A 27,475-nucleotide genomic window follows, 5' to 3' on the forward strand; every position below is an offset into this window, starting at 1 on the left:
ATCCATTTTAGACAAATCACCTCTTACAATCACTAGTCTCTCAGTTCCTGCTGGAGGCTTTTGTTTGTTAGGCTTTTCAAGGACCCATATACGGCTGTTATATATTCGATGTCAATCCTTCGTCCGAACCTTGCGCCATTTATGGCACCTACAACATTGAACTGCATACATGCCAATGGAGTCTGTGGAGGAACCTCGTTTTCTGTATTGAAATAAGAACGTTACCATTCATTAGTATTGTATAGCAAGCAAAAGAAATGTTCTGATCCTAAAATAAACATTTGGAATGTAAATTTTATAATTCTATCAGACACAAACAAATGGAAAATGGATGTTAATGACATAGAATGCAAAAGAAATGTTCTGATCCTAAAATAAACATTTGGAATGTAAATTTTATAATTCTATCAGGCACAAACAAATGGAAAATGGATGTTAATGACATAGAATGCATACCTCTGTTGGATAGGACAACAGAACAACTTCCCAAACAAGGTAATAAATAGCAGATAGTGGGTTAGTAGCGGATTGGTGTCTTGGTAGCGGATCATGGATAGCAGGCGCTAAGTTCCAATAGCGGCATTGAATAATCATATGTAAATTTAAGAAAATATAGACATTTATTTGCACACTTGCACTCAAAGAGTTGATGTCTTTCCAACATAACTTAAATTTAAGACACAGACACAACTGTTGATTGGCTTGAATGTGCAGTTGATGCAGCCGACGACATTGTGCAACTAGAAAAAAAATTGATAATCTTAAGTCCTACATGTAAATCTTGTAAATTCTTACTGGAGACAAGCAATGAGCACCAACCACTAAGTAGTAAGCACTAACCAGTAACAGGCTAACAGCAAACAACCACCTCGATGGAGAAGATAACCGGCCAGCAAGCTCAGAAGTCAAACCATCACCTAATAACCTGCACAGAAAAGCCGTCAAACTCAAATCTAAATGAAGGAGCAACCACCACGACGGAGCGCCGGTGGCTGGCGTGGCCGGCGCTGCGCTGACGACGAACTAACCTTTGGCCATCGAATCGAACCGGCGAGGTGTGGAAGTGCTCTGTCGCTCCACGGTAGCCGCCGCCCAGCGTCCGGCTGGCCGGCCAGCGAATCCACTGAGCGCCGCCGCACGACGCAAGCGCTGTTGTGTTGGTGGCGGCGCAAATGCGGGGAGACGGATGGGAGATGAAAGGTGGGCTAGGGTTAAGTGGGTATACATATATGTGTGGCCCATCCGCTATTGCGGCCCGCTATATCGTTTTCGCCATCCGCTATTGCGGCGCGCTACACGCTATTGCGGCCGCTAAATTCTAGGCCACTACATCCAAGACGCTACTTCGTAGCAGTAGCAGGAGGGGGCCGCTACCGCTATTGCGGCCGCTACCGCCGTTTTTAAAGGGGCACAAAACCCAAGTTTTGCCTAGCATTTTGTGAAGAAATCTAAAATTGGTTCATAGAACCACAGTGATGTATAGAAATGGTTCAGATGGCTCTAACTAGAAAAATCTTTCTCATTTTCCACTTCCCCTTATAACCCTCTACAGTCTTCAGCCCCTGCAGTCTCCCTTTGCTAATGTATAAAATGTAGTCAGAACTTAAGAACTGCAAAAGTATTAAATAGTGTAACCCATTAACTCTTATGTTCTCAATCTGAAGCTATATTCATTTTTATTATTCGACGGATTCCACTATCCTTCTGTTTCTCAATTCCTCTTGGATCCCAAACAAAATTATAAGAAACCAATGCAAGCCGATATTTTTTTATTTCTTTACAGCCCATAATCTCCCGTTGCTGACAAACAAAGTTCAGGCTTCAGGTATTCACAGCAGTACAAAGCAACACACCTGCAATTTTCTATCCAACAAACAGGCACAATTTCAGCTCAACAGATTAAATTATGGCTCTAAATCGATCCTTCCTTTTTCTGTTCTTGGCAGGGACAACTATTTGATTGAAAAATTCATCCTACGGAATAACCAAACACCTATTCTGAACTTTGAAACCGCATCCACACACATATAGTCGCAACATATGTATCGGCTCCCTCCTTGGAAGGGTCACCTCATCATTCTAGCGTACCGCTCTGTTCTGGTCCAAGCAATGCTTTCATCTATTCCGGTCCATGTGTTCTTGACAATCAGTCTGACAGGCTGGGTTGTCAAAATCATTGACAAGAAGTGTCGCGCCTTCCTGTGGACGGGTTCGGAGTTGGCCAATGCGAGACAGTGTTGTGTGCTTTGAATGAATGTATGCCGCCCTAGATCTGTTGGTGGACTGGGTATTGCTGATCTGAGGACAACGGACTTTGCTCTACATCTTTGCTGGCTCTAGTTTCAGTGTTTAGAGCATCCTTACCAGGCTGACCTGAAGGCCCCCATCGAGCGGAGCGTCTCCAACATGTTTGCAGCGTCCACCTTCTTCGTGCTAGGAGATAATGTGTTGATCCTCTTCTGGACGGACCAGTGGATCGAGGGTTGCTCGGTTGCCTCCTTAGCACCAGACCTCCTCCTTGATGTGCCATTGATAAGGATATCCCAGCTACATTTGACGTAAACAAGGGTGATGGTTCACGTCACACATCACATGAAGAAAATGAAGATGATGTAAATCAAGTTGATGGATTACATCTCAGCAAGAACGATGAAACATATCATGGTACAATTACGTGCAGCCGTGCGAGGAAAATACAGTAAGAGGTGAACTCGCTCTTTGCTCAACTTAACCCAAATTTTAGTGAGAGTTTTATACTACTTAAATGCTCTACCTTTGTATTATTAAAGTTTATACCTGAGGACATCATCACTACACCAAGAAGGATGGGTTACGTTGAGAACGACAAGGGTTACTCCGAGGAGGAATCAGCCCATGCCCAACCAGTAGCTTTCTATGCCAACAAGAATATGGTTTATGCTACAAAGGCTAAACTTCCAAGGCTTGTGCGACCCGGCCAGTCAAGAGATGGTTTGCATGGCATACATGCTTGGAAAGAGGGACAAATCTAGTTTCCAACACATCAAACCCCACCTCAATATCATTTTTCAATAACAAAGTTATAGCATTTTTACTGAAGACTATCCATGAGTTTAAGGGATGTGTGCAAACCCGAGAAAACCTTTTGCATTCTCATTTATGTTAGCCGAACATGGCTTCTTATGTTCATACTTACGCTAGGAGGGGTGTTCCTAGTATAAATATCCCTCTACTCCATCCATTAGACAACTTACCATTTTTTATATACTACGTGGTAGTGTTTTGAAGGTGTCACCATCTCGAAACGTTGCCTCATTTCAAGTATAGAATAAAATGAAGTTTGTTGTCCCTTCATTATAATGCCAGAATAATCCAAATATGGTTGCTCTGTAACCTAATGCAATTTTTGTTCCATTCACCTAGTTAGTTGCAGGATCTGGTATACTACGAACCTAAATTTTAGGACCTGCATTAGAATTAAGAAAATCTTTCAGGTCTTCGCGTGTTGATTCAATTTTTGCATCAATAGCTTGTTAGAAAAAATAAAACAACACAAATTCAGGGGAAACATGTTAACTTATATTTAGCATGTTTAGAAAGAGAACATATGTGAAAACAGACAAAGTGTTGAAAATATGGATTCCAATCTAAACTAGTAGTGTAATACCCCATGTCATTACAAACTCCAAAAAAAAGTGAGGTTTGAAAATTTCAACTTTTGAATCGTTGTTCGAATAGACGATAGGAACCTACACATAAAGTAGCTACTGCAAAGAAGATTATAAGTTTGTGGTAAACAGAATGAAGCACGGGCGCAGCCAGGATAAATGGTTGACGGGGTCAATACTAACTTAAACTTTGTTTAGATCTAGGGGTAAAATTTTTTGCCGTATCCCATCGGATATACGGACACACATTTGAAATGTTAAATGTAGTATAATAACCAAACAAATTACAGATTCCGGCTGTAAACTGCGAGACGAATTTATTAAGCCTAATTAATCCGTCGTTAACAAATGTTTACTGTAGCACCATATTGTCAAAACAAGGAGCAATTAGGCTCAAAAAATTCGTCTTGCAAATTAGTCGCAATATGTGCAATTAGTTATTTTTTAGCCTACATTTAATACTTTATGCAGGTGGTTAAACGTTCGATGTGATATGGTGTAAAATTTTTGTGTGGGAACCAGGGTTTCCCAAACCGTTGGGGCTAGGGTTACCGCACCCCGGCGGTAAGCACGGTTACCGCGGTAACCGTGGAAAACTGTGCAAAATTTATCAAAAATTCAAATTATTTTTTAAATTTATTTGAATTTAAGGAGGTTACCGCGGTATTTATATTACCGTATCCCTATGGTAAGCCCGGTAACCGCGCGGTTACCGGCGGTAAGGGAAACCGTGGTGGAAACTAAACACCCTTTTAGTGTTTGATGCATTGTTAGATCTTTTAAAATAGGAGTATCTTTTTTTTCAAGAATAACTCCATAATGCTTTGCTCGACTATTTATCTTTACTACATAAAAATAGAATTTATCATCCACCCTAAAAGAAACCCAAAAAAAGGAAAAAATAACAGACCCAACAGAAAACTAAATAATGCTACGAGCAACCATTGGCCCATAGGAGATTGTTGCAACGCATGGACATGTCTATAAATTATATTAAAAACGGACATAATTAAAATCTAAACAAAGTAGACATTAAATGCACAAATACTCACCGCTAAGATTACCAAAATGTATATTGAGCATTTGGGCTGACGTATAATCATTAGCACTAGCTAATTCCTATTTGTTGCTTGCTAATGTCAAACGTGTCGTTTCTAATTGCTAATCGGGCTGTAACAAAATAGGGTTACCGGGGTCTAGTGTTTATATCGACCGGGGTCCTACAGGGTAAAATTAAGTGGGCTAAGAAGCGTACACAAGAAATCGTCGGGGTCAGTAGACCCGATGGATAGCTATAGCTTCGCCCAATGAAGTCCCAATGATTGAATCAATATAGGTCGTTAGTCTCCTTTCTAGTCTCTTTATATAGCAAACAGATAAAAATGAATAGAAAAGAGGAAAAAAAAGGAGAGATATTATTGTCTTCATTAATTATCTGCCGTTATTAATTTCCATGTGATTCCGCTCTATATACTAAATTAACCTCAAGATTGCAATAATAGAGCTGGCTAAATTAAGCAAAAATATTTACGCAGCAACATTATTACGGGAACGTATACGGTTAAAAGGCAAGATTAGCTTGTACTAAAATAAGCCTTATGTCATCTAAATTCCATCTCCACCATTGATATTATAGGCAAACTGTGTCCTATAAAAGTCACTCCATGTGATCGATCCATGCATGTCATACGAGAAACAAATTAAGGTAGCTAGCTGCTCATAATCCCAGGAGGGTGACCTACTTTCAAATGGAGAAGATGAGCACGAGGTTGGGCTTGGTGGCACTGCTGTTATTGGGCGTCATGCTGGCGGTGAGCCAGCAATCGGTCGACGCATCCAGCCCCACGCCAGGGACGATAAACTATGATGATGTTCTCAAGCTGAAAGCTAAGAAAGATAAGGCAGAGATGATAAACTATGATGCTCTTCCCAAGCTGAAAGAAGCTAAGAAAGATAAGCCCTACAAAGGTCGTTCTTGCGCTAACGCTGGCAGTGAATGCGTCCAAGGTTAACTCTCTATATTTTTAATTCTTGATTACTTGTTGGTAAAGACAGGGTCGCATTACACTGTATTAAATTAACTGAGTTGCTCATTTATTTTGCTTTGGAAAATGTTTTACATTTTAAAAATTTTGAATAAATTTGCCTTGCTTGTCACAGAGTACGTGTATGAAGAACTCCGTTGTATGTACTCGTTCATGTGGCCACTTAAGAAAGTGTGTCAGTTAGCAGAGTGACATGACTGCTTTCTATTGCCACATATTGTAATATCCAACAATTTTATGATAATGTTCTTGGTGTCAAAAATTGCTTAATGACTATGGTATTATGATGTAATGTGTGAAAGGACTTCGATATTAAAATTTTTGTCGGAAGCATATATTCCGAATATCTTGTTACATTTGAAGGATGAATAAATCCCCTAATTCCCTCCATCAAACATATCAAGCTATTCGACGCCCCGAGAGAAAGCTATGTGAGACCTTACTGGGTCTTTAGCCTGCCAGTCAACTTCAGCCTAAGAAGTGCCCGTCAAACCACTCGAAGGTGGCGACCAGATGTGTTACACATCCAGGAGACTTGACACAAAATGGCTAAAGATCTACATGGTCTCAAATAACTTTAACTCATACTCATGTTTAATATGTGCCAAAAATTAGGAACATAACAAACACTTTCATCCAAGCATTTGATATCTCTAATTAATAAAGGAGTTCTAGATTCTAAGTCTTAGAGATAGCTTACAACATAGTACTTACATACATATGGCGGACCGGCCAAGTAGTTAAGACCCACGGAAGCATGTTCTACCCAAAAGATCTTTATGCAACCGACTAAGATAGTCCCTTAGTAAGAACCGTCCTGGAAAATAGAAAGATCCCCAACGTAGTCATCCTCTGCAAGAGTGACTTCACCTACAACCATGTCTAAATATGCAACAAACAACACAAGCAATAGTAAGTTCAAAATGAATTGTACTGGCAAGCACCAATCAAGCCTACAACACTACATGTATGGTATAATCAAAGTAAGGTTCATCTTGGTTAATTTTAGCATAAAGCAAATTTTATTTGTAAAGACCAAGTTCAAATCTAGATTTTATTTTAGCAAAATTCAGCAAGTATATACCTATCAAATGAGTATAATATATGATGTAAATCATAAGTAATAAAGCTCCTTTGTGCCTTCCATGGCAGCAAGGACATAAATCATAATCATCATCACATTTTGAAGTATAAAACAGCATTTAGGGATTTAAAAAAAAAGTCTAAACTCATGACTCATCCACATGCCACTCATGACCGTGAGCACGGCTAATCGATCAATTTTAACTCTGCAAAGTACGCACACTTTACCCACATGATGTGATACATAAGTATCCGATTTATTACCCACAACAAAGCTCCTCCAAGATTCATAGTTTAGCCTTACACCAGCACGATACGTGTTACTTCATTCTAGGACATGCCCTAGAACCGTTAAGTAGCGGGCCCACGCCTTAAACTTAACGCCGTGGTGGCGGACAACCTCAGGAACCCACCACGTGGCACAATACCGTTGTATTGGACATACTTAGTCACCTAAACTACCACCACGGGCAAATAGGAAGTTCCTCTGAGACAACACATGACTCATACATACCGGTCTACCAAAATGCAAGGCTAAACCATAGATAATTTACTAAGCTTTGGCTATCCCATACTAGCACATGTGGTTGTACTGTTTACAAAATGTACAGGTAATGAGTGAAGTTCTTAGGTCGGTCTAGGCTCACACTCCCCCTATCGGTGCAACCATGAGCACCACTTGTGGCCTAAACCTAAAATTCTCATTTTCCATCCTATTGTTTAGCAAATAAGGTATAATTTCATTTCAGTCCAGAACATAGCAAATATTCATTTTTAGTTTATAATAAGCCCATAAGACAATTAGTAACACATTAAGCATGGCTAAGCATCAATATAGTCTAGTAGCACCAAATCTTATACTTATTGTGACTAGTGGATTTGCTCCTATAGCTTGGCGTTAAGGGTCAAGGCTTTGTGTGAAGTTTTTAATGGCCATGCATCTTTGGGTGTTTGTCTACACATATTTACAAAATTTTAGTAGTTTTATAAATGAACATCATGCATGTTTTGCAATCTTTTTAAATACCACCAAAACATGGGTTCAATGTATTCAAAGGAGGGAGGTGGGGCTTGCCTTGCTCCCCTTCCTCTTGCTCTGCAGCAGCGTAGTAGACTTCCTCATAGCTTGACGGCGCCTCATCTAAACATACATACATGTGCACAAAATCAAAACCTACTAACATCCATAAAAATTCAACACGCTCTAAAATGAATGCTTTTCATGAATTAGGTGTGTTCTGTGTTAGATTGGTTTTTAGTGAAAGAATTTTCATTTTATCAATTTAGTTTTGGAAGTTATGAATTTATGAATCATCTTTATGTTTAAATACAACCTATATGCATCTCGAATCTTAGATTTATTAATCTTTATGGTTCTGTTGATGTGAAAACATGAGGCCTGGGAGATCTGCTTAATTCCAGTGCAGGTCCAAAAGCTTGCCTTTAGGTGTATGAGCGTGCTAGTTGATTTGATCCTGCAATCAACAAGAAACAAAGACAAAGAAACCGCGGTTAAATCCATAAACGATAGCCGATCGGCTAGTTGCCGATGACGTATCATTTATCTTTGAGCCGATGTCATATGTGAATCGATCGGCAATCATGAATAAGTAAGAAAGAACTAAATCTAATCGATCGGCTGTAGATATTAACAATATATAATCCTCATTTCGATATATATTTAAATCAAGTGATTGGGATAGATCGGTCGCCATGCCGAGACAGTATAAATCACTTAGATCGAAATATATATTAACAACAAGACTATATATGTTCATAGCATAGCCGATCAGATAGATCTAGCGTGTATCGGCTAATACTCCGATACTACTCTATATTAAGATATCAAACCAAATAAAATATAATAGACAGAAGTGTAACATACTTAAATGCAACAAGATCTTAACATAAAGGGCAGATCTAGCATATCAATTAAGCACATGAAATATAAAGCTAAATCAGGTAAGATCGGCTAAAACCCCGATACTACCCTAACCGGCAACCAAAGACAGGCTAGAGATTGAGATTCTAATCACGACTCACAAGATCAAACTCAATTGATGCAGCTATAAGTATGAAAAGAAGGACAATATCTAGACAATCAAGTCATTGGATGTTTCATAGAGTGGTAGATATCTTATATAATCTAGGTCAATATCGGTATTTAACCTAATCGGCTGTCTTCTAGTAGCAGATGTTAGCCGATTGACGATTAGATAGCGATATTGCCGGAGGTTATATAAGATATATGATAACCCGACGAATTATACAACCGGGATGATGAATCCGGGACTAAAGATGGACATATTTAGTCCCGGTTAAAATAACCGGGACTAAAGATAGATCTTTAGTCCCGGTTGATAGCACCAATTGATAGGAGAGGGGGTGACTTAGAAAAAATTGATAGGAGGAGAAAACGAGGGGGAGGGAAGAGATAAGCTCGGGAATTGGGAGCGGTGATGTTGACTTTTTATTTCACCGGTTGGTATGACCAACCGGTATTACAAATGAATCTTTAGTCCCGGTTGATAACATCAATCGGGACTAAAAAATAGTCAACATGCTTTTTAACCGGGACTAAAAATAATATTTAGTCCCAGTTAGTAAAATGATCTTTAGTCCCGGTTTTAAAGGTTAGAGCTACTTTTTGATCTTTAGTCCCGGTTGGTAACATCAATCGGGACTAAAGATCATTTTTAGTCCTGGTTTAAAAGACGGCAGGTAGTGTCAGACTCCTCCTTTATCTTTAGTCACAGTTGGTGACACCAATCGGGACTAAAGATCTATTTTTAGTCCCGGTTGGTGTTACCAACCGAGAAAAAAGATCGACATGCGTGGTGCGAGATCGAGAGGACCGAGGCGCACGGGAGGATCAGTTAATAAGTTCTGACCTTTATCTCCTCCTCTCCTCACTCACCCCATCTCTTCCTCTTCCTCCTCTCCTCACTCACCCCCATCTCTTCCTCTTCCTCCTCTCATCTCTTCCTCTGATCCGCCTCCTCCCCTCTCCTCCCCACTTCTCAACTTCCTCTGGATCCGCCGCCTCCTGTCTCCACCCCACTTCTCAGGCGGCGGCGACTGGGCGGCCACGGAGGGCCTCGCGCGGCCAGGAAGCGCGGAGGCACCCGCACGCGGCAGCCGGGCGGCGAAGGAGGTGGCCTCGCGCGCCCTCACGCGGCGGCCGGGTGGCGACGGAGGTGGCCACGCGCGCCCTCACGCGGTGGCCGGGCGGCGAGGCACAGCCCGCGGCGGGCGGTGGGGCTGCGCGCGGCGCGGGCGGTGGGGCTACGCGCGGCGCGGGCGGCGGGGCCGCGCACGGAGCGGCAGCGCGCCGACTCTTCTTTCTTTTTTTATAATTTGTGATTGAGAGATGTATAATTTCTTTTTTAGAATTTGTGATTCATTGCATGGATCTGAGATGTATAATCGATCTGTGATGCATTTGATTTGTGTGTAATTTTTTAAAGATTTGTGATTTATTTGATTTGTGTGTAAGTAACTTAGGATTTGTATTTGTGATGTGAATGATTTGTGATGTTACTTTGAATTTGGAGATTTGAGGTTTGATTTGGGTATATGCATGACACTCGATTTGGGGATTTGCTGTTTGATATGGGTATATACATCCCACTTGATTTGGGAGAAAATAAAAAGAAAATGGACCAACCGGGACTGCCCCTATCCTCTCTTTTGTCCCGGTTGGTAGCATTAACCGGGACTAAAGATCCCTCTGACTAAAGATCGATCTTTACTCCTGGTTATTTCACCCGGGACTAAAGATAGCGATCTGTAGTCCCGGATTCGTAGTCCCGGTTAGAAAACCGGGACTACAGGGGGTTATAAACCGGGAGTAAAGATGGTTTCTCCACCAGTGAAACAAACATTATCAATGTGATAGTACCACACTTCCTGTAATAGCCCACTCTCCCATGCACGTATCTCTCCTACCCTCTTGTGATCTGACCTCAGTATCAATGACATTGCTTCTACAATCTATGAGGCTGATTGGTTGGTTGTCTAATACTACCTAATTAAGCTAGCCAAACATTTATGATTAAGTTACGAAAGTTGTGACCAAGAAAAATGAAGCCACACCTTACCTTCTTTGCCACGTATTATACTATGCCTATGAAATGCGTGGGGCTATGTTAAAGGAAAGTTTGACATGACTTATAATATGTGGCTAGAACCGAACACTATACTACTAACTTGATCAAACATACTTGGCATACTTGGCCAGCAACCAAACACCCTAGTTTGCCTGTCCATCACCACTCTTATCCCCATTACCCCAAATCAACAAGTTGTCTACTTGCTCTATTTTATAATATAAGAACGTCTACCAATAAAAGACTATGCTCAAAATATATAATATGAACACCAGTAGTCACGAGCAGGAGAATGGTGGCTGACAGGACTTCCAAAAACTAAAGAAAAATATAACTTTTTTTATATAATCATAATTGAATGGTGTAGGATAAGAAAATTGTTATAGTCACTTTCTTTTATTATTTTCCTTATCCAGCATATAATTGAATCAATATAAACACTATCTCCAGGTGATATGCCCATCTATATGCAATACTAATGTTTTTATAGATTTCAAGATGAAAAAATAGATAATTTTGCATCGTCATATATAATTTTATTTCGGTACTAACCACTACGCTAATTTAGATTACATCAAGACACGTGCACATTGCTGACATCATCCTTTTCCACATGAAACATGTACTGAGTTCAATCAAACATACATCAAAACACAGATGTTGACAAAGTCATTACTTTTGCACATAAATGGCTTCACAGACTAAATTAAACACGTCTACGTGAAATTTAATATTAAACACGATTACAAGCAACACAACATTAATTGTACTTTCAAAATACAGGCTATCTATCTATTATATATTATAAGTCCATTAAACTTCCTACAAATACTCCTACGCCGCCATGTAGCATTCTACAAACGCTCCTAAACCGCCATGTGGCGCTATAATAATTTATAGAAAAATCTGTAAAAAAAAAACATCTAACCGTCAGTTTTTATTTAAAAAGGTGGACCCGATAATATTGACCGCTAGATCAAAACTAAATCCCCTTCACCCTTCTCTCCTGGCCGGCCCCACACGTGTGTACGTACGTACAAATCCCTCCATGTGCACGATCTATCCAGTTTCTCCCCCTCATTTTCTTAGTTTCTTTCCTAATTAAAGCAGTTAAAAGATATACACCATAATTTGTTACCATAAATGATTAGATCTGTTTTTCCACGGAGTTTTAGCGGGTAGTGAATTAAACGTGCAATCACTAGCTGTTCATGTACAGGAGCGGTCTCGATGCTACTATAAATAAATAATTATTTTTAGTCCATTAAATTTTCTATAAACGCTCCTACACCACCACATAGCATCCTACGAACGCTCCTAAACCACCAAGTGACACTCTAATAAATTAGAGGAAATCCTACAAATTCTAAGAAAATAAAAACATCTAATCATTGATTTTCACTCAATTTGGTAGATCCAATATTTTCAACTATTAGATCAAATCTTTTAAAAAATAAATCCCATCCACCAACACCTCCCTACGTATGTACGACCATCCCCACCTCCCTCCCTCCCGTAAGTATGAAAGTGATCATGTACTAAACAAAATCTCCAGTTTTTAATTTTTAAAACTGTTATTTAATTTGTAATTAAACAAATAAATTGAGATCAATATTACTCATATTTTGCTATATAGGAAAATATGTGGTTTGGGCACAGACCCCTTTCTTTGCATGGCAATCATATACGAAAACATGTTACATCTTCATTTAGAAGATAGACCTGTTTGTACTTGAGGTACGTAAATCAAAGCTTGATCTGATTAGCTTTCAGAAGTCCCATTCTATTTTTACTTTTAAATCACTTCACTCCACTAATTTATCAATAGAATCCACCACTAAATTACAGTTTTTTTATCAACCTATTCAGCTTTGACAATGTTTTACTCCAGTTCTTAAGTGTCTTCCTCAAAAAGTTAAATTTAACTGTAATACTTTTTTCTTGGCAAATTTTACTACAGGACATCACGACTTCATAGTTTTAGCTGTGGGATACCACACGAACTCAATTTTGAGAGAAAACACGTGGTTACTTACCAGCGGACACCGTGTCCATTAAAATAGTGCATTCGTGTTGACGAGTCAATAGGGGGCCCATATTTATATGTGGAGTGACCAAATTGTCCATCCTTTGTCTTCCTCATCCTCTAGATCTTCTTCCTTATCTCATCCTCTATCTCCCTCCTTTTTCTCTTCTCCGGTGAGCACTGCAAGCCGCGAGCAGTGGCGCGACCAGCGGGTGGAGTGCACGACAATGATGAAGGAACAGGGACAGTCAGGATAGCGGCAGAGCAGGGACATCGTGCGATGACGCCCACGACAGTTACGGTGTAGATCAAGTGAGGCACGGGAGGAGGATGCGGGGAGCACCGTCGGCGGCATGTGGTGCACGGGTCGGCATTGGCAGTAGTGTGGCACCAGTTCGCGAGGGTTGATAGGGTGCACAACGTCTAAGGTGGAGCAGGACTACACAGTGCGGTGGCGACACATGAAGGACATGATGGCGTCGCGGCTGCGCCACCGCCTCCGTTGTCCACAATGTCGCCCTTGCTCCCACCACCAACGGCACTGCTCCACAAGTACCACCTGGTGCCGCCACTGCCACTGCCACCGCCCTTGCAATTGCAGCAGCCGCCTCTTCCCGTGGTGGGCCGCGCCTCCTCAACGTGCCACACATCCTGTCGACTGCAAAGTCGCCAACCCGACGCGGTCGTTATTCTAGAAGCCCATGGTTAGGACGTCGTCGTCAACAACGGCGTGGGATTGGGAGAAAAGGAAGAAGAATTTGACAAGTGGGGTCAGGGATATTTTTCACCTTTCACACCATTTATCTCTCCTATTCAACCGAAAATTAATATTTTAATAGGCGCGGTGTCCACGAACAAATAACCATGTTTAGAGAGTATTTTCCTTGCAAAAGTGATCACGTGCGGTATTCTACAGCTTAAATCATGAAGTCGCGATATCCTGTAGCTAAACTTGCCTTCTTCATCATTTTAGCAACCATGATTTCTCCATGAAGAATTCACTAGCTCAAAAAATCCCTCAAGCTCCACCCAAAAGTTTTCAAATATGAAAATAGAGGCCTTAGGAATTGAGGTACCAATCTATACCAAACACTGGGTGTGATCTGAAATACACATCTAGCTAGAGGCTTTGACTATAGTGTTTGGGAAATTCTCTGTTGTGTGTTCTTGGATTAGTGCCCTAAATAAGTAAAAGAATAGAGAGAATAGACTTCATGTTTGGTGTATTAAATACACATGGTATGTGCGATATTCCATATACTAAGTCTGATTAATTCAGGAACACAATAATAATAAACAGAATTCATGCAATAAAAATATACTATGTAATAATAGTTGACTTAACAAAAGTGTACTTTAGTCTATGATGTTTAAATACATATACTAATTATATTTTTGTAATTGTGCTCTTATTTTATTTTTAATTCATTTCTTCATAGAAAATAGCAAAGCATATAAAAAAAGTGGGAGTAGGAGTAAATAGAAGTTTAATTTTAATTAGATAAAACATTGCTATTTACCATATTTTTTAATACAAAATATCTTCAATTAATATATCCTTAAATCCACAAAGACAACTGTAGTATACAAGAAAATAATGTTACTTAAAGTTTAGGAACTCCAAAAATAAAATATGCCGAAAATATTCCAAAAAATATATGCAGACTACAAATGATACATAGGAACAAACTCAATTGTAGTGTGACACAATTCTTATAAATTCATAATCGCAAGGTTTCAAGTAATTTAAGTTTAGAATTTATTTGTTGCAAGGATAATCACAAGAAATTCATAACCAACTAAATAATTAATCCCAAATAAATTATTGACGAAAACAGGTTTAGATCAACGATAATGAATATTTCAAGAAAAATAATCAACCACACACAAGCTTCGACGATAAAAATTCAAGCTGCCCGCGCATGTGCGCGGGCTACCTTCCTAGTTATATAAAAAAAACCAGAGAAAACAACGAAAAATGACATTAATTGTTCAAAGGACAATAACCATATGTCACGGTAATTATTAAATTGTGGCCTAAAAGACAACATCGATGACAATAACAGCAGCATCTATTCTTCCATACTGTACTGTATGCTTGATTCCTCCATGTCCCCTGTCGCTATCATGCGATGCTCTGCCATCTGAGATACAAGGCTACCTGATGCTGTATCATGTGAAGCAAGTTTCTTACTAACTCGCAAGTTTTCCAGTCCCATCTCGACTTCTCTCATAGTAGGGCGATCTTGTCCAGTCATTCTAGTGCACATCCCAGCTAGTAATGCTACTTCCATGACTTCTCCACCTCCCTCGGTCAGGACTTGAGGATCCAGTATCCCAACCAGCTGTCCTTTTCTCAGTAGTGATGCAAATGCAAAACTAAACTATCACCCTGATCAGTCCTATAGGTGGGTCTTTTCCGAGTAAGAAGTTCTATTACAAGAACTCCAAAGCTAAAAACATCACTTTTGTCCGTCAAATGGCCTGTATAATAATACTCGGGATCTAAGTAACCGATCGTTCCCTGGACAGCAGTAGTCACTTCAGCTTGATTGATAGGGACATATCGTGAAGCTCCAAAGTCCGATACCTTTGCTGTTAACTGATTGTCAAGAAGTATGTTGCATGCCTTAATGTCCCTATGGAATACCGGTACCGTAGTAGCTGAATGCAAATAAGTTAAAGCTCTAGCAACTTCAACAACTATCCTCATCCGGTCCTTCCATGAAAGCGAAGTTGGTTCATCAACATGAAGATGTTGATCTAGGGATCCATTTGAAATGAATTCATAGACTAATAATGGAACTTCGGTCTCTAGGCAACATCCTATAAGCTTGACTACGTTTCTATGGTTGATTTGAGAGAGAATTGCCACTTCATTTATGAAATCGTTTATTTCTCTTTCTACTATGATCCTCGACTTCTTAATGGCAACAACCTCCAAGTTTAATATTCCCTTGTATACGATCCCATGTCCTCCACCGCCAACCTCGCGAGTTCTATCAAAATTATTTGTGGCCTTTTCTAGCACTGGTAATGTTAGGATCATCCTCTCACTAATGTCCGCATTTTGTGAGATCAGTCGTTGTAATACCAACCCGTGGTTTTGGTTGAAAAATGTCTGTCTCATCCTTTTCAGCTTGCGTACCTTCATTTCCTTGATAGGAAGGGAGCACCGACTGCAATGAGCAAAAGAATTGTGCCACTGCCAACCCCAAGCCCAATGAATAGACCTAAGTCTCGAGCTAGCAAACAAGTTAAGGAAACTATATATCAGCAAAGAATATCAATGAAGATTTTAACGGTGAGTATAGAAATGCTACATTAATCATATATTACGATTTTGTATGTCTCTTATTACCTGACAAATGATGCTTCACCGGAAGGCATCCCCCTTCTTTTCTGGGATCCCCGTCAGTTCCATGGTAGCAGAGGCAATCGAAACCTCCAGGGAAATTAATGCACTCTCCATAGCACTGGTAAGTTTCGCGGTGCCCACACTCATCGATGTCTGGTTAATTGTATACAGCATGGGAAGATCAATAAGATCACATGCTACAAAAAGTATATATATTTTCCTATTAGTTAATTTGCTTTTCTTGTTGTGAGCTGTGTAAATTAGGGAATAATTAATAATATGTGAAAACACCGCGGGTGCCTATATTGCTGAAACACGCAGTAATTAATTTTCCAACAAGCTAGCTAATTCCTCTGTTTCACAATATAAGTCATTCTAGCATTTTCTATATTCATATTGATCTTAATGAATCTAGAATCTAGATAGATATATATGTCTAGATTCATTAATAATAATATGAACGCGGAAAATGTTAGAATGACTTGCATTGTGAAACGGAGGGAGTAGCTTTTAGTGTGGGATCAACATAGGAAAAAACGTACATGGGAATTTTACCGTGTGCTCCCCTACAAATAATAATGACACCAGGGAGAACTTTTTAATTAGTTTAATTTGTGCTAATGTACGCGCTATTTCTTGTTTCAACACTGCAGGGGTAGCTAGTAATGAAATTAACAACCTCAATTTATTGACATATACTAATTGAGCGAACACACGTGCTGCAACGATCAACATGTGTCAGCGTAAATTAAGCAATTAATTGATCGATGGCTAGCTAGCTACAGTACGTACTAGTAACAAGTTTGTAATAGTAATTAGATATAAACCGTTGTAGTACTGGCTAGTAAGTTTATTATATACATATATATGTATTTTTAATCCGATGAACGAGAGTTAATCCATTAATTAGGTACCTTTGCATCCATTTGGTGTGGAAGCATTGCCCTCGTAGCCACGAGGACAGTCGCAAAATGTGCGATCCTGGCGTGTTGTTGCAGTTGCCGTAACATGAATAATCTTGGGGGGACTTGCATTCATCGATATCTAGTAACAAAAAGACATTAATAAGTAGTATATATAAAGCGGCATGCAAACTATTACTCCTATTAATTACTAGTACTAGTACTTACCATGGCATCCACCGCGAATGTATGGATTTCCTTGGTAACCATCGGAGCAGTGGCACTTGTAGCCAAGGTCGTAAGCGTGGCAGAAGCTGTTGGCGCTGAGACAATCGGGGGCTGATTCGTACGTACACTCTGATGGGTCACTGCTTATATACCAATCTAGCAGGGCTGGGAGCGCCTGTGGGATGTTGTTGCCGAAAGCCATGTCATTGGTGTAGCTGAACTCCTCTTTCGATATGAACACTAGATCCGTTGGACTGATGGAGCCTCCCAGCTCCTGCAAGTTGTGGATCTGGATTGTGTACGAAGAGGGGATGTCTAAGTTGATGTTTGCTTGGCAGCAGCCAACCCCGGAGCACGCTGCGCTGCTACCGCCAGAACCGATGGCGAAAACCGGAGTCATGTCCTCGAGGTCTAATGGGCAGACGGCAGTGCATGAGCTGATCAGATTACTACCAGTATCGTCGTCGCCGCAGCGGCCGCCGTGTTTTACTTTTACCCGGGCGCGAAGATCAACCCTGGCATTGCAGCCTACCAGAGCAGTGGCGAAGCCACCGTAGGGGCCAGGGAGGGCCAACACCCCCCTAACCCCTATGTGACCTCCCCTCCCCTCTCTTCTCCCAAGGATGATTAGCACTTATAATCTAGCTATTAATTATATCATTAGTTACAGATGAGACTAACTATATAGGATATAGGACAACTGACTTATGAAATGACTTAGCTAACTGATTTATCATTTTAGAAGTGATTGCAAGACTCCAATTAATGGAACAAACTGTTCAATCATCCATATATTAAAAATATTACTGAATTTTAAATTGGCGAATCATGATATATGGGTTCTTGTTCTCTCTTGTAGCTAATCGCTGTAACATGTATGATATCGAGTTACCGATCATGCATCAACACTACAAAATCACTGTTCACTGAACCTTAAGTGAATTACCACGTCTCGTAGATGGCACCCCCCATCTCTAAATCCTGGCTTCGCCACTGTACCAGAGCTATCTTGTTTGAGCCCGATAAGGAGTAGGGGCCTCCCACCAGCTGATCCCATGTTCTGTTGAGGACGACCCGCGTCTCGGTGGAGTTGAACACCATGCCGGTGTTGTTGATCAGCGCCCACCCGTGTGGCACGGAGATGTCGAGCACCTGCACGCTGCCATCGCCGAGGAACAGCCTGGGCGGCTGGTACGTGTGGTTGCAGGTGAGGTTGAAGCCGCCACCGCGGTAGCACCCGTCCTCCACGCCGAACGGGTACTCGAAGCCGACGTTGCCGCAGCTGGTGGTGCACTTGCCGCCGCCGCTCCTCATCCCATCATCCACAGCAGCAAACAACGGCGGCAGCAGCACCACTAGTAGCAGCCAGGCTGCTAAGGACGACGACGACGACGACATAGTTTCCTGGCTTGCCGTCTCGATCGATCTTCTCTCTACCTACTCATCTCTCTGTAGGTTGTGTGGAGAGGTGGGGTGTGTACTATACGTACACTGTACACAGTGTGCCCAGAGTTACGCTTCCTCTCCTTTTATGCAAGCGAGATGGAACCATCACTACCCGAAACTGAATTACCTCTGATAGCTAAAACCCGACAGGAATTAGCAAAATACCGTCGGGAAAATGTGTCAACGTCAGGAAAATATCGTTTCAACTAGTTTATGATGTGTCTTCGTACTGGTTGTGGCATGTGGGGAGGTGGGAAGCGCATCATCGGCCGTCGTACCTATAACAGCACGGCCGCTGTTGGCGAATCCTGGTCATTCCTTTTATTTTTGACGATTAGGATTCAGAAGGGCTCCAATTACCAGGCCTGCCAAGGCCAACGATGCCTTTTTTCTTAGCTCGGTATCGATTTCGCTTTTCCCCATCTTCATCCCTCCCTTCTCTCTCTCCACGCATCTCTCAATCACGGCAAAGCAGGAGGGCCGATTCAGTGGCTTCAACCATATATTTTTATTGCCAATGACTGCAATAAGCTCCCAGATATTACCCAGGTTTGCTTCCCATCGTTTTTGTCAATTAATTTGGCCCCTGTTGCTAACGGGATGGCCATGCTGTTATAGTTACAACGGCAGACTGAGATAGTCTTGCCAGTGGCCCACTGGAGAGGGGGGTTGTTCTATTTTTTTTAGTGCCCTTGCAAATTCTCTTATGACGGTCCCAACACGCGTCACCAAAATTCTTTAGTCACGAACTGCCAAAAAATTTTGGCGATATGTTTCTTGGCGTGGTATTAAAATTGTCTTTTACACAGAACCCGTGAACCTAAATTTGCTTTGGTGGGTATGTTCACGTCAGGCAAATTTATATTACTGATAGTATCTCATTCACGTCTTTAAAATTAGTATTTTTTCTGATAGGTGGTTCCATACATATCCGTAAAACTAGCACCCATCAGGGCTATTTCACCAAGGCATGAAATATAAAAATTAACTTAAGTTTTTCAAAATTTTCAAATTAAGAGTATATACCTAGGTATAAAAATTTGATTTATACATATACCTAGCAACAAAACAACTCAAATTCAACTTTATTTTACATTTCATTATTACATAGCTAACTAATTATATATTTAGATACCATATACCTAGAATCAAAATATTAAAAAAAATTCAAATTCATTTCAAACAAGTTTGAACTAGTTAGTAAAGAAGTTAATTTTCATACCAAAACAAATTTAAAAAATACACAGATTCACTCAAAATTTCAATTTTTTTAAATTGTGAGTATATACCTAGGTACAAAAAATTCAATTCATAACTATACCTACCAACAAAACAACTCAAATTCAACTTTTATTTCACAATCCATTATTACAAACCTAACTATTTATATATTTGGATGTTATATATATACCTAGAATCAAAATCTAACAAAACATCTTCAAATTCAGTTCAAACTTGTTTTGAACTAGTTAGTAAAGAAGTTAACGTTAATAACCAAACATTTTAAAAAATTGTACTCATTTGAATTGGGTATATACTCAATTTGAATCCTGGAGCCTATATAGGACACCCATATGGGGCTCCATGGTGCCTGGGCACCATGGTATGAAATACACAAATTCGCCCAAATTTTTCAAAATTTTCAAATTGTGAGTATATACCTAATTATAAGTATTCGATTCATACCTATACCTAGCAATAAAACAACTCAAATTTATCTTTATTTCACAATCCAATATTACATACCTAACTAATTATATGTTTGGATGTTATATACCTAGAATCAAAAACTAACAAAAACATGTTTAAATTCAGTTCAAACTAGTTTGAACTAGTTAGTAAAGTAGTTAATGTTAATACCTAAACATTTAAAAAAATTTCATGCTCATTTGAATTGAGTATATACTCAATTTGAATCATGGAGCCCGGGCACCATGGAGCACCAAGCAAATTTACTATATATATATATATAGACACACAGAGACACACACTCTCTCTCAATGACTTATTTCAAATCTAATAATTATGCTACAGTTACAATATTTGATTACACTGTAGCCCAGTTTCACAGCGTTTATCCATTCCACCTACGTACTCAGTTTTTCTGTCATAATATTAATTTTTTGTCCACTCAAGATATCAAAAAGTGTAAACTATTTATGCATCTATAATTTTTACCACTGTTTAAATATATAAAACATGGTTTAGTGCATGGTGTCTCTGCCGCTCTTGTGCATGCATATCATATTCATGTTTTACAGTGCGACCATATTCTTAATTTTGATATATATCAAGTATGTGCACATAGCTTGAATTAACACTTAGCAATCAGCCGTAAATGTATATGAAGTACATTTACAATAAAAATCAAGTATGCGCACATGACTTCTGATCTACTCTAAAGAAGTTATTGAAATGTCAGTCGTATTATACATTTAAAACCTGAAACTAAAAGAAGACACATTTATGAAAATATGTAGGACTCCCCCGGTCAAGGCTTGCACCTATCAAAATTGAATTTCATATGGCCTGCCTGTGACTATTTTCACATGCGGTGATTGTTTTTCATCTACCCGGATGCACGACAAACCAAAGCCATATTAAAACAAATGGATCGATGGACCGACGATACCCGCCTACTCATTTGTTTTCTCTCCTTTCTGCTCAGCTCTCATTCAATCTTCGTTCTTTTCTATCAGATCCGCACGATGCCTCATCTCCTCTTTCCCCTCTCGTTAATGCCGGCCAACAGCCTCATGAGGGACGGTGATGATGCTGGTCTCAAGAACCAAAGATCCGCTACCATCGGTATTGGGACGGGCGGAACTGCCGCAAGTAGGTAGAGATAGGTGGCGATGATGGTGGTGGCCTCAAGAGCGGCAGCAACGAAGGTGCTGGCCTTGAGAGTGATGGATTTACCTCCGTGCGGGCCTCTCTGGGGGCGGGGGGGGGGGGGGGGGCAGATCCACCGTTGGTAGGCACGGGATCAGTGGCTGCCTCAGGAGCAACGATGACGACTGGGCCAGCCTCGAGAGCGGTGGATCCATCGCTAGCAGGGCACATGATCGGCAACAACAACGATTTTGGCTTTGGGTGGGCCAGATCCACCACCGCAAGCTACGGGAGTGACGACGATAACAACAGTGTCCTCTGGAGCAATGGATCTGGCGGCAGGGAGGTAAGGGATAGCATTGACAAGGTCAGCGATGCCATGGATGTGGATACAGTTCTTCTTCTGCTTCTCACATGATGTGGACAAGGTTTTGTTTGTAATGAAGTTCATGTCCTTATTTGTATTTGTTTGTGATCGACCTGTGGATGTGGAAGCTATGGATGTATCAGTTATGTTTGTGATTTGGGGCATGTTCTGATTAATGTCATTCTAAACCATACTTTTATTTGCTAAAATTGACAATTATGTGACTACATTTAGTTTGTTATTAATATCGATAATATCTATAAAAAAACATTATATTCAGCCTATCCTAACAAAACATGGCAATATTTTCAATTAGTCAAAATTTTGGAAAGGTTCATTCTTGGCATCAATCCGAACAGACCCTTGGATATAGATGAACCCATCCGTACCGTACATTACTTATCTACTAGATTGTCAGGATTTTTTGTTTTTCTTGATTGATATACGTGATAATGTCTTGCTATTTTAGATGAATATGGAAAATGTTATAGCTTATATATAATGACCTAGAATTAATGCAAGGACCCTTAACACAACATCGAATTATATATTGAAAATATAGGTACACTACACTATGCTCTAAATTAGGTGTCTAAGAATCTGTCAGCAAAGCACCCATGTGGTGACAAGTTATTTGTTGGTAAAAGTTTTCTCGGCAGAAGCTCTGTCAGGACAAATGCTGCCGGCAAAAGTTTTTTCCAACAGATAAATGTTTACTGACAAATAGCTTAACAGTACTATAAGAAAACTGTCGACTGATAAATTTTACCGACAGAGAAACCTTTGCTGATAGTTAGTTGATCGCAGACAGATACGTGGTTTGCTAATATCACTTTTGCCGACACATATACTGTCAGTGTGCGTTACATGAGGTTAAAAAAAGGAAAAGAAATGGTTTCATGTAATCTTTATGATCCATTGCCATATATGGTCAATAGTTCCCATATGTCACAGAACTGATCTCACCATTTAAATAGTAACGCACAATTCACCTTAATTTTTCAAAAGATAACATACAATTTACCTTAATTTTGTAAAAGATAACAAAATCTACAATAGCCAAGGGGCATTTCCTTTGTACAGAAATGCACTCTTAAGCCTGTAATGGGATCTGTAACCGTCTTGATACGTATAGCATCCACACAATCCACACAAAACAGATCTGCAGTATTTTCAAATTAAATTATCAGAAAGACAATATGGAAGACCTATATAGACCATATACCAATATATTAACTAACAAGAACTATGCAGCACCAGTACTACACTGCTGTCAAACTCCACAAGCATCTGGAATAATTCTGCAGTTTCACTAAGCAATACATAGTGTACCTTTGAGAACATGGTACTTGTTCTTTTATCCATCATAAAATAGTTGACTAAACAAATGCAGTTATAGTCAATTAAACTGTTAAATAGGGAGCATATCTATTCTAAAAAAAAAAAAGGAGCATATCTGCCCTTGCTCCAGAACCCACAAATACAACTTAATTAATAAATGATGAATGATTGCGCAAAATATCTAACCCTTTCGACTTTCAATCACAGGCAAATAAATTTTTTTATTGGCCCAAAAGCAATAGGACTAAATGGAAGTATAAAAACCCTTTACACTGGTGAAGCTGTGGATCATAACTTAACAATTCTGTGGCAACCAAGTTTTTTTTTTTTTTGCTAAGCTTTGATATCACCTTGGAAGCGAGAAGATGCCAGTACACTTTATCATGAAGAAAGCACAAACGTATTAATTTTGTATATTGACAAAATTGATAATGAACAGCTTGATGAAATGTCGTAGCAAAGAAGAATGATAATCAAAGAGTATGAAACTACGTAAAGGATCTAAAGAATTTTCAGGAAAAAGTAATATCACAGGGCATACTTGCATTGCAATAGCTTCATCGTACTAAAATTGAACACATCGAAAAATCTCAACCTATAAAATCGTAATCATTGATGTTAAGTTATTTGTAGTACTTATATACTACCTTTACTCTGCTCTTTCACAAAATCCTGCTTAGTACTTTCAGTCTTTTATTCAATAGAAATTCATATATTCAGTCCAACAATAGATAAAACCAGCATTATTTACACAAAATTTATAGATCAAACCTGTCATTAATAGCTTATCTTAGGATGAGCTGATATAAGAACAGAGCATTCTTTAGGCTGCGATCGGGAGGAGGGGTTGGGAACCTCTCCTCCCCGGCACGCAAAACGAAACATGTGTTATTGCATAATTAATTAAGTATTAGCTTTTTTAAAAAAAATAGATTAATTTGATTTTTTAAGTAACTTTCGTATAGAAACTTTTTGCAAAAAACGCACCGTTTAGTAGTTTGAAAAGCGTGCGTGCGGAAAACGAGGAAGAGGGGTTGGGAACTTGCAGATAAAAACAGAGCCTTAGAACTCTTGTAACTAGTAAAGCAGTAAATTAAATCTGCTAGATCATCAAGAACTGAGGCTCCTCATCCATCATATGTTCAATTCAGGATGAGCAGCTATAGCAAAAGGTATCAAGCATCACTGTTATGATAAACTTCTGATATCGAATTATAATATTGAAAATATAGGTACAGCTAAAATTTGGCGCGTAAAACTTTTTGATAAGACAAATTAAGGAATTTGGCGCAGTTTTGTTTCTTCGCTTTCTATACAATTAAACCGAATCCATGCGAACGGGCATGCAAACCAAAGCATTCAAGTCGAACGTAGAGACGTAGACTGAAGCGTGTTCTGTTTCAACAAGCACAAATTGAAGCTGATAATTAACTGCATGCACGAGCTCGCACTCTAGCTATCGGCTCCTTCTCACACGTATGCATGCAAAATGATCAGGGGTAGAAGCTACAAAATTGAAGACGCTCATATTATGACACCACCATAAAAACTACACGGCCGCCCTCTAGACAGGAACCGATCGAGACGTATGAACACTCTTGTTAGAGCGTCCCAGCAGATCATCTATATTTGGATCTCCATATTCCTATTTGGGTCATCCAAAAAGATTTCTCCTCTATATCTTTACTCACTCCAACAAATCATCCATATTACATCCTCCATATCACACTATTCTATACTTTACTAATATATATTTTTAACTACCCATATATATTTCGCATAAATTTTTAAGAGCTATATATTTATATAAAAAAATGTTTGTTTGTATGGACTTTTAATCCACATGAGCGCTAACGAATGGACCTTATCTGTTCTCAAAAAAAAGAATGGACCTTATTGTCAGGGTTATCGATACCATATACCTAATAGTAATCGACGAAGCTCGGCTGGACCACCATATTCAAGTCTTATACGGAATCATACCTCATATATATAACGAGTTCCGGATAAGGAAAGACAAATAGAGTTCAATATGGAAACTATAAGGACTACTCGGATTGTATCCATACTTATCTTCCTAGTTCTATGTGGACAAAGGGATATCTATGATATAAATACAAGGCCCCTAGGAGGAGAGGGGACACACAACATAGAGATATACGATACACAAGGCCAAGACAAATCAATACACATCACCAGATATCGATATTAGAGTTAAGCCTAGAAAAACCCAATATGGTGCCTGCGGAGGCAGTAAAAAGAGGTCTAGCGCTATCTCTGATCTCGTCAAGAGCGTATTCGAGGTGGGAGACTACCCCACCGTCGACTAGTGTTGATGATCCAACTACCAAGTCGACGACGGTTAGATAGGTTATCCTATATATTATACTTGTGTGATTATGATGAATAAAAGCAACACCGGCTTCGGCCAGCAGGAGTAGGGCTATTACCTATAAGATAAGGGGCCTGAACCTGTATAAAAATTCTTGTCTCCATCTATTTAACCTAAATCTCGTATATAACCTAGTACCAACGATCCCCATACTGCCTAAATACCGTAGTCACGATATCAAATGTCGACAGTGGCGCGCCAGGTAGGGGGATTTTGGTGCTTCAAGGTTCCGATTGAGATGAGTTCAAGAGATAGGTTCTTCGACAACAAACTACTCGACGACTTCGGCTGTGGGGTGATGTGACCCGAACGAAGTCCGTTCTCCGATGGATCAGGACCCTCGTCATCTCAAGCTCCGTCTAGTCATCATCGCTGAGGATTTTGCGACGAGGGACACCTCAACGACTTTGGACATGGGAGATCTAACCCGACCAGAGAACGTCCCAGGTCAAGATCGGAATCATCATTGTAAAAAAATTGATCTATCGAGATCATCCAAATGCCAAGACCCGCGACGCACCAAAAGATGTCAAATTATATGATGTCGAACGAGTACATAACAAGGTAATTGGTAGATTGGTTTTTTAACTGATATACTAATTTCGTAGATGCATCCGATATGCGTCTACAAAGGTACGAAATATTTTATATGCAATTTATCGTACGTATATGTCAGATCCATATGATATTATCAGATCCAAAATTTATTATGTTTGCGTAGAGTATGTTTTTTATACCATATCTATCATGCGAGTGTTTTCGATGTTAGGCCGACTAAGTTTAATACTGGGGGGCTCGCCATGTCTCCATCTATCTATCTATACCTCTATACCTATACTAATTGGGTATTTTTTATGAGCTTCCACATTAATTAGAAAGATCCGACCATTAATTAGATAGATTGGACCATCACAGCCATAGATTGTGTTAATAATTTTAATTAAAAAAATTTAATTAGGCGCATTGTGGGCCAGTTTAAGCCCATCCAATCTGGTCGTTGATGACCTAGCCAGCGTACCCTAGCTACCAATCAGTAATGGTTCACTGGGCTTCAACAACGAAGACATCTTTTTCTAAGACTCAAAACGGTGGCCATATCGACCCAAGATCGGCTTCGAGTGCAGAGATGGCTCTACTACAGTTGATCTGATGCACGCCGTCTACGATTCCAATCGATCGCTCCAAACGGATGCATATGCAAGTATGCAACACCTTAGGTAGCTGCTTTGACAACGCATAATCGATCCGTGGTGAGTAACTCGATCTGGAGAGTATATATTAGGTTATGCAAAACATTTTCAATCAAAGCAATTGATTAACCCATATGTATGATTGTGTCTTAATTTTTTTGGTTCCATATCCATAGGACATGCTGATAGCCTGATAAGCAGGTTCGTCTGATCCAAGCAGCAGGGTTAGTCCGTGATTTTTTTTAATTCATACTCTGTTTATTTGCAATGTAAAGTATATAATTAGCTAATGTCTAATGCTAGATCGATGCACATCCAAATCAAACAATAGATAAAGTTATTCCCAATTCCAAAATCTTATTACAGTGCACCAAGAGTTTATTCAATTTATCTCGCAAAAAGATTTGTTTAATTTTGACAACGCCATAATAGGTTCTATATTTATCTCTCATTAATTGTCATGAAACTTAATTTTTTATTCATCTGAAAATGGAATCATTATTATTTAT

General features: G+C 39.6%; 1 protein-coding gene, 1 long non-coding RNA gene and 1 pseudogene across 2 annotated transcripts; 1 reads left to right on the forward strand and 2 right to left on the reverse strand.

Annotated features, from left to right (window-relative positions):
• Window positions 1–82: 82 nt before the first annotated feature.
• On the reverse strand, window positions 83–1,173 carry LOC127785484 (uncharacterized). Its single transcript, XR_008019752.1, has 3 exons — window positions 1,029–1,173; window positions 841–925; window positions 83–202 (listed from the first exon to the last, which is right to left on the reverse strand). It is a non-coding gene; the product is annotated as an uncharacterized LOC127785484 (long non-coding RNA).
• A 4,165-nt stretch (window positions 1,174–5,338) lies between these two features.
• LOC127785483 (uncharacterized) lies at window positions 5,339–5,973 on the forward strand. Its single transcript, XM_052312945.1, has 2 exons — window positions 5,339–5,654; window positions 5,808–5,973. The coding sequence occupies exons 1-2, from the start codon at window positions 5,396–5,398 to the stop codon at window positions 5,882–5,884; spliced, it is 336 nt and encodes a 111-aa protein (XP_052168905.1). The 5' UTR covers window positions 5,339–5,395; the 3' UTR covers window positions 5,885–5,973.
• A 9,009-nt stretch (window positions 5,974–14,982) lies between these two features.
• LOC127783703 (putative wall-associated receptor kinase-like 16) lies at window positions 14,983–17,798 on the reverse strand (annotated as a pseudogene).
• Between the last annotated feature and the right edge of the window lie 9,677 nt (window positions 17,799–27,475).

This window comes from Oryza glaberrima, chromosome 9 (assembly GCF_000147395.1).
Source record: "Oryza glaberrima chromosome 9, OglaRS2, whole genome shotgun sequence".
Taxonomy (NCBI): domain Eukaryota; kingdom Viridiplantae; phylum Streptophyta; class Magnoliopsida; order Poales; family Poaceae; genus Oryza; species Oryza glaberrima.

Coding starts and splice junctions, on each gene's coding strand:
- LOC127785483 (XM_052312945.1), top strand. CDS start 5,396: ATGGAGAAGATGAGCACGAGGTTGGGCTTGGTGGCACTGCTGTTATTG. Junction 5,655..5,807: donor TGGCAGTGAATGCGTCCAAG/GTTAACTCTCTA, acceptor TGCTTGTCACAG/AGTACGTGTATGAAGAACTC.